The sequence below is a fragment of the Urocitellus parryii genome, chromosome 9 (genome assembly GCF_045843805.1).
Source record: "Urocitellus parryii isolate mUroPar1 chromosome 9, mUroPar1.hap1, whole genome shotgun sequence".
NCBI lineage: Eukaryota > Metazoa > Chordata > Mammalia > Rodentia > Sciuridae > Urocitellus > Urocitellus parryii.
In genome coordinates this window covers 35,222,250-35,236,219 of record NC_135539.1, presented here as the reverse complement: position 1 = coordinate 35,236,219, position 13,970 = coordinate 35,222,250, and the positions used below count along the sequence as shown (strand labels likewise).

General features: G+C 51.0%; 1 protein-coding gene across 1 annotated transcript in view; it reads right to left on the bottom strand.

Moving 5' to 3' along the window:
• Sdk1 (sidekick cell adhesion molecule 1) overlaps positions 1–13,970 on the bottom strand; it is a 903,256-nt gene that overhangs the window by 14,366 nt on the left and 874,920 nt on the right. Inside the window, exons 41-43 of the mRNA XM_077802503.1 lie at positions 9,279–9,443; positions 7,247–7,384; positions 3,914–4,034 (exon numbers count right to left, since the gene is read on the bottom strand). Coding sequence (XP_077658629.1) covers positions 3,914–4,034; positions 7,247–7,384; positions 9,279–9,443 — 424 coding nt within the window. The remainder of the gene's footprint in view (positions 1–3,913; positions 4,035–7,246; positions 7,385–9,278; positions 9,444–13,970) is intronic.

The window sequence follows — 13,970 nt, the reverse complement described above, 5'->3', positions numbered from 1 at the left end:
CTGCTGGCCTTGACCATGGAATGGGAGGCAGGCCACAGCCTGTGCACCATTGTGGCCACCTGGTGAATCTGCAGCCTCTCTTCCTGTGCCTGTCAGCCCAGGGACTGTGCTGGGCCTGGGGCATAGGGTGAGCTGTTCTGTCCCAGAAGATGCTCAAGTGGGTGACACTGTGGCTGGGAGCAAAGACAGAGCAGGTGCTTGGTGCTGTGGCGAGCAGGGGACGGAAGCCATGGGGAATGGTCTGACCTGCCAAGCTGGAGGTGCCCGGGAAGTGAGCCCCAGCTGGTATTCTGGGCTGGGTCAGGGTGGAGGGAAGGTTGCTATGGCATTTGTCCTCTGTGGTGGGCAGAGTTCTAAGGTGGTCCCCATCCCTGCCCCCTGGGTCATCCGTCTCCTCAAGTATGGGCAGGGCCTGTGATGTGCTTCTAACCAGTGTAATACGTGGAAGGAGAGGGCTGTTGTGCTGGGATCAGGTTATGGAATATGAAAAGGTGAGGGCTGTCTCTCCAACCCCTCTCAGGACCACATGAGGTTAAATGATACTGGAAATAGAGAGTCTTTCTAGCCTCGCACCAGCCAATGGCAGGAAGAAGCCAGGGCCTTTGGTCCCAGGGCCCGTTGGAATGCGTTCTACTGAGAGTCTGAGTGAGTGGGGAAAAGATATTGCCTAGCCCAGGCTACAGATGAGAACACCGTCCTGGCTACACCAGGATTGTGGCCCCTGGGAACCCAGCAGAGGGCCAGGAGAGCCAGGCCCAAAGTCCTCCCCCACAGAAACTGCGAGGCAGTAAAATGAGTGTTGGTTTAAGCAGTTACATTTGTCACCAGCAATAGAAAACAAACACAGCCTCAGCCCTCACCTCCTGGTGACTATCATCTTGTGACTGAGTAAAGGCCCAGACTGCTCTACAGATGGAGAAGTCACCACTTGGGGAGAAAACTCAGAGCACAAATCGATCTGTCTTTAAATGCAGCAGGGCTGAGCACAGCCTACTGCCCCAGGCCTGTTCAGGGACTTGCTAGCTTGTGGCCAGCCAGACAGGCAGGGTGTACTGCCCATGTCCTTGAGGGGAGTGTCCTCATGTCCAGGACTCTCACGTTAGGAGGACAGAGTGCAGAGCCAGGTGGTGGTTGCAGATGGGGTGACCTTTGTCCCCCAGAGGTTAAAGTAACCCTGGTGATCAAGCAAGGAGAAGCCACTGTCCAGGAAGCCAGGCGCTGGGAAGATGAGGCGTGGGGTGGGGTGGGGTGGGGGGACCCTGGTTTTATGCATAGCTACTGCCTCCTTCAGGTTGGCTATGTCTCATTTTTTTCAGAACAGGCTCAGGGAAGGCCCAAAGGCCTCCTTCCTTTCCACTTCTAAGATAATTTATTTTTGGAAAGACTTCATTTGTCATATAACCATTTGGGTAAATCATTTTTTCCCTCATACTGTGCTATATACCCAGTCCTTTTTTATTTTTTTAAACTTTTTTTAGTTGTAGATGAACACACAGTGTCTCTATTGATTTTTATGTGGTGCTGAAGATCGAACCCAGTGCCTCACACATTTGAAGCAAGTGCTTTACCACTGAGCTACAGCCCCAGCCCCATACCCAGTACTTTTTATCTTTTAATTGAGGATAGAATCTCACTAAGTTGCTGAGGCTGGCTTTGAACTTGCGTTCCTCCTGCCTCAGTCTCCTGAGAAGCAGGACTCACAGGCTTATGTCAATGTGCCTAGTTCCATTTGGGTAAATCTTTTAATCTAAGGTGTCTTCTCACAAAGAAGTGGGCACCACAACATAAACAAAGAGACGGGAACTAATCATGCCACACTTAAAGGTACCTTGGACCTGATGCTGGAGGACTGAGGCCCAGCAGCCCTACCTGTCCAAGGGTCTGCACCCTTTTGGAGCCCCAAGGACAGGCAGACCTGCCTCCAGGATCCTTCTGTTGCATTTGGGACTTCAGACTAGAAAAGTGATGGTAAAGAGCCAAACTTTTTTTTTTTTTTTTTTGTCTTGGTTTTAGTTTGTCCTTAGTTTCCAGAAGCTTCAGGATGATTTGCATGGACCCTTTCAGGAAGTCCAGGACGCTACCTGGAGCCAGTTGACATGGATGCATGAGCCAACCCAGTGAGTACCATCGGAATGCCATGGCTGCAGGTCAACGGGCTGAGAGCTTGGGCTCCCATCAGACCACCCAGAGGCTGTGCCCAGGCACTGTCTGAGCTAAGAAGCATCAATTGAAATATGAAAATGTGACCTTGGAGATGTGGCCTTAGAGCTTAGAGATAGCCACATACACATGCTGGAGAGAGATGCTCTGTGGCCGAACCCATCACTGTCCCAAATCCATGGCCCGTGGGCCCACCCAGGTCTGCTCATGAGAGGCCCTCACAGTCCCGAGCTTCTGGGACACTTCCTGGCTGGGAGGCCAGTGGTGCCCCTCTGCCCAAGGCTTCCTCACCAACCGGGGGAGCTCCGACCTGGCTATCCAGTCATCCCAACAGCCTCCCTGGAGTTACCTGCAGGCTCTAGTTCCTCTAATACGAGACTGACTTCTCCCTGTTATAGGAACCCTCGGGGAAATAAATCTCTGTGGGTTGAGACCCTCCCACTTCACCACAAAACGATTTTTTCGGGGGAAGCCTATGGACTTAACAAACCAGACTGCTGTCTGTCCTGGGGCCTTGTGCTTCAAAGCTACGAGCCTCTCTTAGGAGCCTGAAGACAGATTGCAGCAAAGGAGCAGAGCATGTAATATTTTAAAATTCTGTGTGACGAGTCCCTCTTGGTCTTGAAATTATGTGATTGCTTTTCCATAATTCTGTGACAATTCTGTGAGCTTGCCTCTCAGTAGACAAGTGGAGTGAAAGATGTGACCAGACATCACCGCTCACTCCCCTTCCTGCCTTAAGAGAGCAACATGGTGGCTGGCAGTCTGCTCTGCTTGGACTGGCCTCCAGGGTGCTGGCCAAGAGCCAATGGCAGGTGGGAGACCCACTGTCTGCCTGCCTCCTCCAAAAGCTGAGGGCCTCTGTTATCTCTGACCGCAGCACCCTTCTAGTGATTTGAGTGTCCCAAACAGGCAGAGGACAGGAACCACTGAGGCTACCTGTAGGCAATGCTTGCTACAGGAGCTTTGGAGAAGGGAAAAACAGCTGTGTGAAGGGAAATAGAGACCTTTACTCTGCCTGATGGTATGTAATGTTTTTGCAATAAAAGCAAATCCCCGTGGAGCCAGGCCCAGAAAGAAGAGGCCCCTCATGCTGCCGGGCATGGGTAAGACCCCTGCGAGTCTGCTCCAGGAGGGCATCCCCAGGTATCTTGTTTTTTCTACCAGACTCTCAAGACCAGAAGACCAGGCTCTGCAAGTCAAGCAGGTCAAGGTTATCCTGCTCATCTCTGGGGAACTTACTTCCTGATGAAACTGGGAAAAGGATAGAGGGAAGAGGTCATGGTGGGAGGTCACTCCTGCTGTTTTCCCACACACATCTGAAATGGCCATTTGCATTGCAGGAAAATGTGGAATCCATCAAATGACAAAAGCAACCACTTCCCCTCTAGGACATGCATGAGCCTGCTGCAGCCCGTGTGACTCCCCTGAACTAGGAACTCCTGACCCGAGTTTCCCACTAAGTGATGGTGAAGGCTACCCTGGTGACTTTCAGGTGTCCTAGGTCTTGGGCCTCCACACCTGAGGTCCCACCCCTTTTTCATTTCCCTGAAAATGCACTGGAAACTTCTCTCACCCTCTGCAACCGTACCCCTGCCAGAGCCAGTGTGCCTTGGGGTCTTGGAATCATGCCTGTTGGGGGGTTATGCTCAGCTTTCTGGATCAGCACAGGGGGACTCAGTGGGAATCTGTGGGCATGCCCTGGACCAGCACCCAGCCCTGGCTGACCCAGGCCTACCTGTTGCCTCCTTACCTGGTCCCATTTTTCTTGGAGAAGGTGCTCTTGACATTGAGATGGCGACTGTTGAGCTCCAGGGCAGCAAATCCTCCATTATCCAGGGTCACAGATTCCTCCATGTTGGAGATGCTCTTACCTAAAGCCCCACAAGGAAAGTGAGCACAGCTTTACTAGCCTGCTAACTATGGCCACCATACCAAGCCACACTGTCAAGGTCAGGAGTGCCTGCAGTCCTGCTAGATGTAGAAGCCAGAGCCATACTGCTTTAGCTCTGGAGGCAGGTACAGCTGAGCTGGGGAGCATCACTATGTATCAAATGCTGTGCTGCAGCAAAATGACAATATTAGCATTTCAGCGTTTATTTTGCCTGATGCCAAAATACCAGTTTACTGGCCAATATTTTATGAAAATGTACTTGGAATGCATAAACTTATTAAAGTCAGGGAAGTTAAATACTTAATAAATTTCAAAATAAAAAATGCACAGTCATATAAAAAAACAGGAAGTTAAAGGGAAATGTATATGGGTATGGTAGCTAAAGAAAGGGCACAGGATTTTTTTAATTAAGTAAGAAAAATGCTCCCAGATGGACAGCAGTGCTGGCGGTGTATCACTGAATCAGCTAACCAACGGTATACTTTTTAAAAAGTAAATTTACTAATACACACCAGAACATATTAGCAGATGAAATAAATGCGGGTGAAGGAAACCAAACCACATGGCCTCCCTTCTCATTGGCCATGGGAGCCCCGGTCCTCATGCCTGTCACGAATTTGGCTTGTTCTGTGCCTGTCCCCTTCATCACTGCCCCAGCTCCGAGGCCCTGATCCTACGCAGGCTCACCCCTCCGCGCACTCCTGAATGCTCGGGCTGGAAGTCCCTTCCCCAGCCTCCTCTGGCCTGCTCACCCCTTCCTCCAGATGGGGGCAAATGTTTCCGTGGTTTGAATATAATTTGTTCCCTGAGCCTCTTGATGAAATTTAATCCCCATTATGGGATATTAAGAGGTGGGGCCAGGTGGGACCTCTAAGAAGGAATTAAGTCTGCCCTTATGAGTGGATTAATCCATTCATCTGATGGGTGGATTAATGAGTTATCTGAGAGTGAGTGTGCTCTGAAAGTCAGGTTCCCCGGGTCTCTTGTGTGCTCCCTGTCTCACACTATGTGACACCCTGTACCACCTTGGGACTCTGCCAAAAAGGCAGTTGTCACCAGATTGTGTCTCTGGACCTTGGACCAGAACCCTGAGCCAAAGTGAACCTCTCTTCTTTATAACTCTCCCAGTCTGTGGTATAGTGCAATCAACAACAGAAAACGGACTGAGACAGATGTCGTGAAACCAGCTGGCTCCCTCCCCAGTCCCCAGAGCACCCTCCTCCCCCCACACCTGCATCCCTACAGACCCCATCCCATGCTAGCCTGCCCGGGGGACTTTGCTTGTTCCTTAGATCACCTTCTGCCTTCCCTCACTGCACTGAGGCACAGACTTCATCTGTTCTGCCCCCCCACCACACTGCTGGCCCTAGGGTGGAGCCCGTGTGCAAACCAGGGCATGGCAGCTACTTGCTAACCCTGGCAGGCCCCTCTCCACTGGGCCCCTGGCATCCTCTACCTGTCATGCTGCTCTGTGAGCCACAGAGAAAAGGACAAGCGCAGAGCAGCACATGGAGACAAACTTGCCCGTGAGTGGAGACTTGGGTTGGGGTGGGGGGGCAGGAGAGGACCAGAATCAGAAAGGAACACAGCCCCGGGTGGCATCTTGGGGAGTGCCCACAGGCAGGAGCGTGAGTGACACCCAGCGGGCTTGGCTTAGGTTCTGCGTGTCTTCTGGGCAGGGAGGGTAGACAGGCCTGGAGACAAGCTTGTCTTTTTTCCTCGGCTTCAATTATGATGTTAAATTAATACTCCAGGGTGAGGCTGGGTATCAGAAGCTTCAGGTCAGATCTGTCTTTTTAAGTCTGCTTTCCAGATGGAGAAGGAGAGTGAAAAGCAGGGAGATTTTCTATGCGCCACACATAGGATTCTGTAATAGCATTAACTCAGTAAAATGACATGCCATTCATACATTGTAAATCCCATAGGAATAAAATCTGATTTACAGACACTTGTTAGAAGTGAATTTATACAGAAAAAAATAAATCCTTTCTTTGAGGGATGAATTGCTTAACTTTACCAAAGCAAATGGTAAGATGTTCTAGGTGCCCAGTTCTATTAACCCCTTCAGAGTAAGGATGGACACTGCAGATGGCTGGATAAGGATGTTCTGGGCCCTGCTCCTCCTCAGCCCAGGGGCCTGCGGGTTGGGCTATTTTTAAGAGCACCTCATCAGGGACTTCTAGAAGGACCGCTGATGGGAAACCTCCAGTGACAGAGCTGGGCTTAGAAAGAGGCCCAGTCCAGCTGGAGTCTGAGTGTCAGAGGCCCGTCAGCTCCTCGGGCTCAGCCACAGTGTGGAGGATGCTGGCTGTGACAGGAACAGGCACCAAGCTCAGCCATTTTCTGGTGATGCAAAGAAGCGGCCTCACTAGTAATTATGAGAACTTTTTAAAACTGAGGAGAGTAAACACACAAAGTGCCCCAGTCTTCAGCGTTTGGTGTGCGGTCTTCTCATTGTGTGAACACCCTCTGTGAGGAGTGTCCTCTGCACTCTCCTGTCTGCACCTCTGCACAGAGAAGCCCTGAAGGACATGCACTCTTCCCATGCTCCCACCCCCACAGGAATGGGGCCACCCAGAGTGTCCTCTGGGCCTGGCCTACTGTGTCCGTTTGTTGGCTTCTCTGATAAAGTGCATGCCCTGCACCAGCAGGGAGCACATGCTGGGGGCGTCACAGTGAAATGGCCCTTGGAGGGCTCAAAGGAGGACCAAGGGACATAAGACAAGGCCCAAGCTCAAGTCCAGGAGAAGGCTATTCCAGGGGAACGTTTCCATAACAGCCACAAGACACCCCAAACAGCCGAGATGTCCAGTTCATTGTTCTTTTCATAGTGGACTCTACAACACCCATCTGATGAACATCCTCTCTAAACATTTAAAAACACAGAGCATTTGAGCAATGTTGCAGAGGAGGGAACTGTGACCCTGGGAACCAAGTGAGAGCCAAATGCCCCCATCACCGCGTCCAAGGCACATGGCTGATCTGCAGGAGGCCAGGTCCGGAGCTATTGCCTGCCTCAACTTGCTGCCTCCAGAAAGCAGACCTGCAGCATCTGCCTCGTCCACAACAGCCCCAGTGCAGTGGAAAGGTGGACAGTGGCACGGCAGGTCCGGAGGAGGAGACCTGAGGTCACCCCCTGGCTCAAGGGCACTGGGGACATTGGGGGTGGGGAAGATGGAGGGGACATCGCACCTGCGCCGCAGTTCTTGTACTTCTTGCTCTGTCCGTGCAGCACCAGGGCAAACACTACCAGCAGGACGATGATCAGGCTGGAGAGAGCCATCACCAGCAGGAACCACCACTCCTCATAGAATGGGGCTTCCACTTTAGCTGTGGGGAAGACACAAACACGCAGTGACAGTGATGGAAACCGCGGATGCAGCAGTCCTGCCAGAACCAGGCAAGAAGGACATTGTAGATGATGTGAATCACAGACAAGACATGACCACTGTCTGGTGTGGGCTACTGACCCCTTCCCTGTGGGACCCGCTCAGGCAGCAGGCACCTCTCCCTCAACAGCAGGCTTTGGGACCTAAGCTGCTGCAATTTTCTGCCTTTTCTGTGAGGGAGTCAGGCTCACAGCTCCTCCCACCTGAGACACCTCTGTCCTTGCCTTGCCCATCAAAACTACCATCATGCCTCTCCTCTTAATGTCACCTGCTTAAAAATGTTGGCTTAGCTGGGCGCAGTGTACACACCTGCAATCCCAGCAGCTCAGGAGGCTGAGGCAGAGGATTGCAAGTTTAAGGCTGGCATCAGCAATTTAGTGAGGCCCTAACCAACTTATTGAGACCCTGCCTTAAAATAAAAAATACAAAGAACTGGGAATGTAGCTCAGAAGTAAAGTACCTCTGGGTTCAATCCCTAGCACCAAAAAAAAAAAAAAAAAAAAAAAAAAAGTTGGGTTAAGGTGAGGCCCTGCTTCCCTTCCTGGGTAAGGCTTCTTTCCCACCAGCCCACCTCCCTACCCCACATGTTCCTCACCGTCTCTCCCCAGCATGGAGGCAACTGTGTCCCAGATCTACTCTTTATATTGCCACCAGAGAGATCTGCCCAAGATGGAAATGAGTTGTCCCCCCAAATTCTCAGGGGCTCCCCATTAGCTCCAGATTTGAGCCTGCTCCTGCCCAGCTCGGGATTCACCCACACCTGCACTCACCTTTCTCACAGGGTCTCACTAGGTCGTCTGTCTGTCTGTCTACAGCTTGGCCGCTTTTGCTGGACTACGTCCCTAAGGGCTGGCCCTGTGTTTTATTTATTTATTGCCTTCAGGAAAACTGAGCTGGACTACCAGCTCCAGTTTTAGATTTGTTTTTGAGTAATGAATAGAAAAGTTTTTGTGTAAAATCTGCTTTGGAAAAGGAAACCCCTCTTTCCTTGGTGTCACTGTTTGCTAAGATCAGGAAAATGGGAACTGGCTTCTTGGGGGGCCGGCTGGCCCCAGGGCCCCACTTGGTGCCCTCCAGCAGCCCCTCCAGGGGAGTAGGTCCAGGCCTCCAGAGCCCTCAAGTAGGGAGCCTCTCACAGGCAGAGCCCAGGGTCTGCCTCAGCTGCCCACATCCACAGACCACACGTCTACCTCCCATGAACTACCTCCCGGGAGAATGAAGGCTGTGCGCACTGGGAATAAAGGGGACTTGAGTCTGGATAACATGACACCACGGGGTTTCTTAGGAAATGATAGTATTTTGAATCCAAAAGCTATAAGCAGGTTTTCAGGCTGCGCATTCAATGCTCCTCATAAGAAGTCCAACAACTCCCCAGAGGGCCACCCAGAGCGGCCAGGGTGGGCCTGACTCCAGCACAGGCAGGAAAGAGGGGCCCAGGGGGTTCTCACAGCAGGCAGGATCCCTGTGGGCATGGCGGGGGTCCTGATGTGATGAGGCCCCATGTTGACAGAGGCTGGCTTCTCTGAAGCATGTCACTAGCCGACTGTGGGCCAGGGGGCAGCCGTGGCCAGCATTTGGACACAGTGGAATCTCAGAGAAATGCTCCCTCATGCCCCCACGGAGGAGGCTGAGGCCCACGTCCCAGGGAAGGCAGAGCCAGCCATCAGCTGTGGGCAGGGACCCGCATCAGTTTTTCATGGATGGACAAAATAGACCTTTGCCACATGGTTGTGGGGTGCCACCAGGAGCTCAGGCCTGCCCTCTTCCTGTCATCAATGGACACGGGGTTCCAATTCCTCCTCCTTTCCCTCTGGCTCCCTGGAAGGGGTCCCCACCTGATACTGCCGTGGAGGGACTGCTGGGCTCCCCATAGCCAGCCTTGTTCACAGCCACTACCCGGAACTCATAGGTCACTCCTTGCCGGAGCTTGTCCAGGCTGACGGTGTAGGACGTGGCACTCCGGGGAATGTCCTTCACAAACATGTCCCACAGGCCTTCATCTGCAAGAGGGACAGTAAAACAGCAGAGGTGAGGCTGCTTCTCTCCCAGATATGAACCCGGGTACCCGGATGCCACGCTGGCCGACCAGCCTAAGCTGCCTGCTCTGGATGCCCATGAGGTGTCAGGGGCTAGAGAGTCACATGGGGAGGTGGGAGGGACAGCTGCTGCGTTTCCATTCCAGGACCCCCCGACTCCCCCTCTGGATTCCCCAGATCCCCTCCTCAGGGGCTCTGCTTCTTCTAGCTTGCTGCGCGGTCACTCTCGTGATGCTCTCCTGCTGGTCCTGTGCAGCCGGGGTGTCCACCTGCATCCAGCCAAGGGGTCACCGTGGGAACCGTAAGCCCCGCCTCTCTCTCAGCGGCTGCTGGCTCTGTGGCAGTCCCCAGCCCAGAGCTGTAGCTGCAGAGGTGGCTTGAACTGTCCCCGTTCTGCTGTCTCCTCCTTTACAGCCACGGGCTAAGAAGGTGGTTGGGCAGAGATGCTAGGATTGTGGGGTCCGCACACCGGGTGACCACCTGCCAGCCCTCATCCTGGATGGTGGCCCCTGGCTTCTGACCTGAAGGACCCCTCCAAAGCATGCAGAGCCCCACTGAGACCAAGCATCCTTTGGTGTCCCTTCAGCAGCAAACCTGCCTGGCACTCACACAGGTTTCTCTGTTCCATGCTCAGGTGCTGCCTGATGTAAGTATAAGTTTTTGGAAAATACATTGAATTTCAGCACCTTTTCCCACAGCAGCACTATTCACAGTAGCCCAAAAGGTGCCCAGGGATGATGAACTGACAAGCAGAATGTGGCACACAAAGAACTATTACTTAGCCTTGAAAAGGAAGATCGTTCTGATACATGTTACAACAGGATGGGCCCAGAGGACATGGGGCTGAGTGTATAAGCTAGATGCAGAAGATGAAAGCTGATTCCACTCTGTGAGGTCCTGCAGCAGTCAAATCGGAAAGAGAAAGTAGCACAGGGGCTGGAGGAGGGGGCGGGGAGTCAGTGTTTAATGGAGACAGAGTTTCAGCTCGGGAAGATGAAGAGTCTTGGGCAGATGGACAGTAGTGATGGCTGAACAACATAAATGTATTTAAGGACATGGAACTATACACTCAAAAATGGCTAAATGTTATGCATATTTTGCCACAGTTTAAAAAAAAAGCCAGAAAATCTGTAGAGAGGACGGAAGAAGTAAATGGGTCTGGTCTAAGACATACACCAACAGAGCAAAGATGTGATCAGTGGAATCCATCATCATAAAACCAACAACCCTACAGCATCATGGCTAAAAGGTTGAAATGTAGAACTAGACAGCCTTGGAGCAAAGCCTGGCCCCACTCACTGGCTGTGTAACTTTAGGCAGAGTTCTTGACCTCTCTGTGCTTCATCTGTAAAATGGTGATAACAAAGTACCTACATCATAGGTTGCCTTGAGGATTAAACAAGTTATTATTTATAAACTGCTTAGAACAGTGCTTCACACATAGTAAGCACTACATGAGTGTTTGTAAAATAGAATATAAATTTACTCCCTAAGGAGGTTGTTTGCTAAAAGGTGGGCTCAGAGCCCAAAATGTTCATTTGAAGTAGCAATCCTTCACAAATTATATTTTCTTTTATAGGTACAGGTATGAGAAACTTTAAATAGCAGGAGATCTGTGGAGGAAAGGCCCATTTGAATATGCATGCCCACGCGCTGACAGCTTTATGGGCCCCGAGGGCGATCTGAAAACCAGCGCATCACGAAGCTGGAGCGCAGACATGCTCGGATGGATCAGCCCCACAGTAAACAGGAGGAGATTGCCAGGTGGAAGTCTCTGTTTGCAGAGGATTTATAGTTTGCCCCAACTAAGTCCTTACAGTCACAGGTTAATGAAGGAGAGATGTGAATGATTTTAAAGATGCACGTCCTGGAACAGGCAGGAAGGAGGAACAGTGGCGATCTGTTTCTAAATATCCACATTTATAGTCAGTTCTCATGGAGACACCCATTACCAGGAACACCATCCAAATGGCAAGCTCTAGCTTAAGGTTTCTGTGTTTTGTTTTATTTTCTCCACTTAGAATACTGCAGCTGGCCCATGCCATGGTGGTTGGATGCAGTTTACTCTGAACAGCCTCTCCTGGGCCTGAGGACCTCCACCCTCCTCCTTCACCCACAGACGTTCCCAGGCCCATTCTGTGGCTAGGCCCTGCTTCCCCCTCAGGGAGTCAGAAGGGACTTCTCTTCTCAGTGTACAGTCTACGGCAGGGGAAGGGGAAGACACAAGACCCTGTCACCCTCTCAGTCTCACCTTTTTGAAGCCACCCTGACCCCCACTCTAAGAAGGGATGGCTGCTCCCTGTCCACAGGTCTCCAGAGCATGGATCACATTTACCTGCCTGTCTATACCACAGGGCTCTTGAGTTTTTCAAGAGTTCAGTAAGTATTTGTCGCTCTCATCCATCCACCCACTCACCCACCCATCCTCGTGTCCTGGGTCCCTCTGGGACCTTGACCGTGCAGGCTTTGGGTAATGACACACCATTTCACTTAGTGCTTGTTACAAGCAAGTCGCTGATCCAAGGGCCTTGAATGTGGATTCAATTGTGGAAGGTTTTTCCCTCTTAAAAAATAATTTTATGCTATAAGAGACCAAAGACAAAAATACAGATTTATAAGCCGAGTATTGTTTAAATCCACTGAAATTAAGGCAGCAGGAGCGTGAAAGATGCCCTCAGAGTGCTCCAAGGCCCAGGCGCCTCTGGAGTGGGATTTTCCAGTACCTTCTGCATTAATGCTTTGTGACTGCCAAGGGAGAAAAATGATCCCCTCCTCCACCATCACCTGGAGGCCACATTTTATTTTAAGTGCTCCATCATAGCTCCAGGAAGTGTGTGCATTTTTTATAAAAACATTTTGAAATATTGATACAGAATCTCAACACTGAACGATTTATCTAGTGATCCATTTACACTCAAAAATGAGGGGGGGGGGCGGCGTGTCATACCAGGATAATTTCTTTCTGAATTAATAGAAGAAAATGTTCACTTTTATTCTGCTTAATTCTGCCTTTCCAAAATTAGCCTGTTCAGCATTTTATACTTCAGTTATAATTCACTGAGATATTTATCCACATCAATATTTACACCGTGATCACGAGTGGAAACAAAAAATTTGGCAGTTGCTAACGCATCCACTCTTTCTTAACTGTGGGTTGTTTTTCTCATTTGTATTGTGTTACTAAATATCTCAATAAATCAATGATGGAGAAAAGTATCTCTACAAATTAGCAGGAAAAATAACATTATGGAACTATTAGCAATAATGAGATTTGTGCAGCTGATTTCCATGTAGCAGGAGACTCTGGTGCCTGGACTTTCAACTCAATCACCCTGGAGAGGACAGCAGGTTGGGAGAGAATCCCAGGCACACAGAGCAGACGACTCTGTCACTCAGGTGCAGCTCACCCTGAGGTGCGCAGGAGATCCCAGCCTGGCCCTCCTCCCGACTCAGCCAGCTGCTGGGGCGCCATCACGGAGATGGCTGGAGGAGAGGGGTCATGACCCTGGAGAGCAGACCCCCCCCCCAGGATGATGCCGGGGCGGTTGGCTCCCAGAGGACTGATCCCTGGATAATTGGTCCTCAGATGATTGATCCTTGGACAACTGTTCCATGATTGATTCCCATGTGATTTGGATGATTGATCCCTTAGGCAATTGATTCCTGGATTGATCCCCAGAGGACCGATCCCAGTGCCAAGCTTCCTGCTGGGGCCAGAGCTTTAAACCTCCTGAGGCAATATCTACCTTCGGACCAGACCCCTCCACTTGGTGTCTGGGGAAGCCTGGGAGGTGCACGCAATACAGTGAGCTCATCGGCCCACCCTTCCCTTCCTGGTACTTTCCTGGGAAAGAACACTTTCCCAGAGTCTTGTTACTGAGTCACTGTTGGCACATCCCACCGCCAGTCTTAAGAAAGCAGGGGGACCACTGAGCACATACCCTACGTAAGCCCCGTGGTCATCACAAGCCTACACCTGGTCAACCTCAGGAACAGAGCAAACTAGCAAACGAGCACCGACGTGTATGGCTTTGGCACTCAACAGGATGATTTTTCTTTAAAGAATATAGGATGTTTGTCTTTGCTTCTGTTCTTGTGCTATTTGTCTGCTAAAAGAAGGGAAGTGGCTAATATGGAAAAGAAATCTTTTTCGATACAAATAGGTTTTGCTCTCCGAGACTACGCTGGTTCCTAGCAGACAGAATGTGTCCGAGTTTATCTCTCAGTGCTGACATCTTACCAATGGCAGGAGGCACATCTGTTCCCAAAGTCCTGATGGGCCCGGACACATGGTCTCCTCTTTTCTGAATTGAGTCAGAGCCCAGCGCAGCCCATCCGAGGGGACGTCGTTGAATGTATCCCTCCAACGACCCGGGACTGTGCTGCGCACCGCAAGTACTAGGGCAGACGCCATGTCAATACAAAAGTCTGATTTCATGGACAATTAAACAGTGTCTCCACGCTGAATGACACTGTCAGTCACCATCTGAG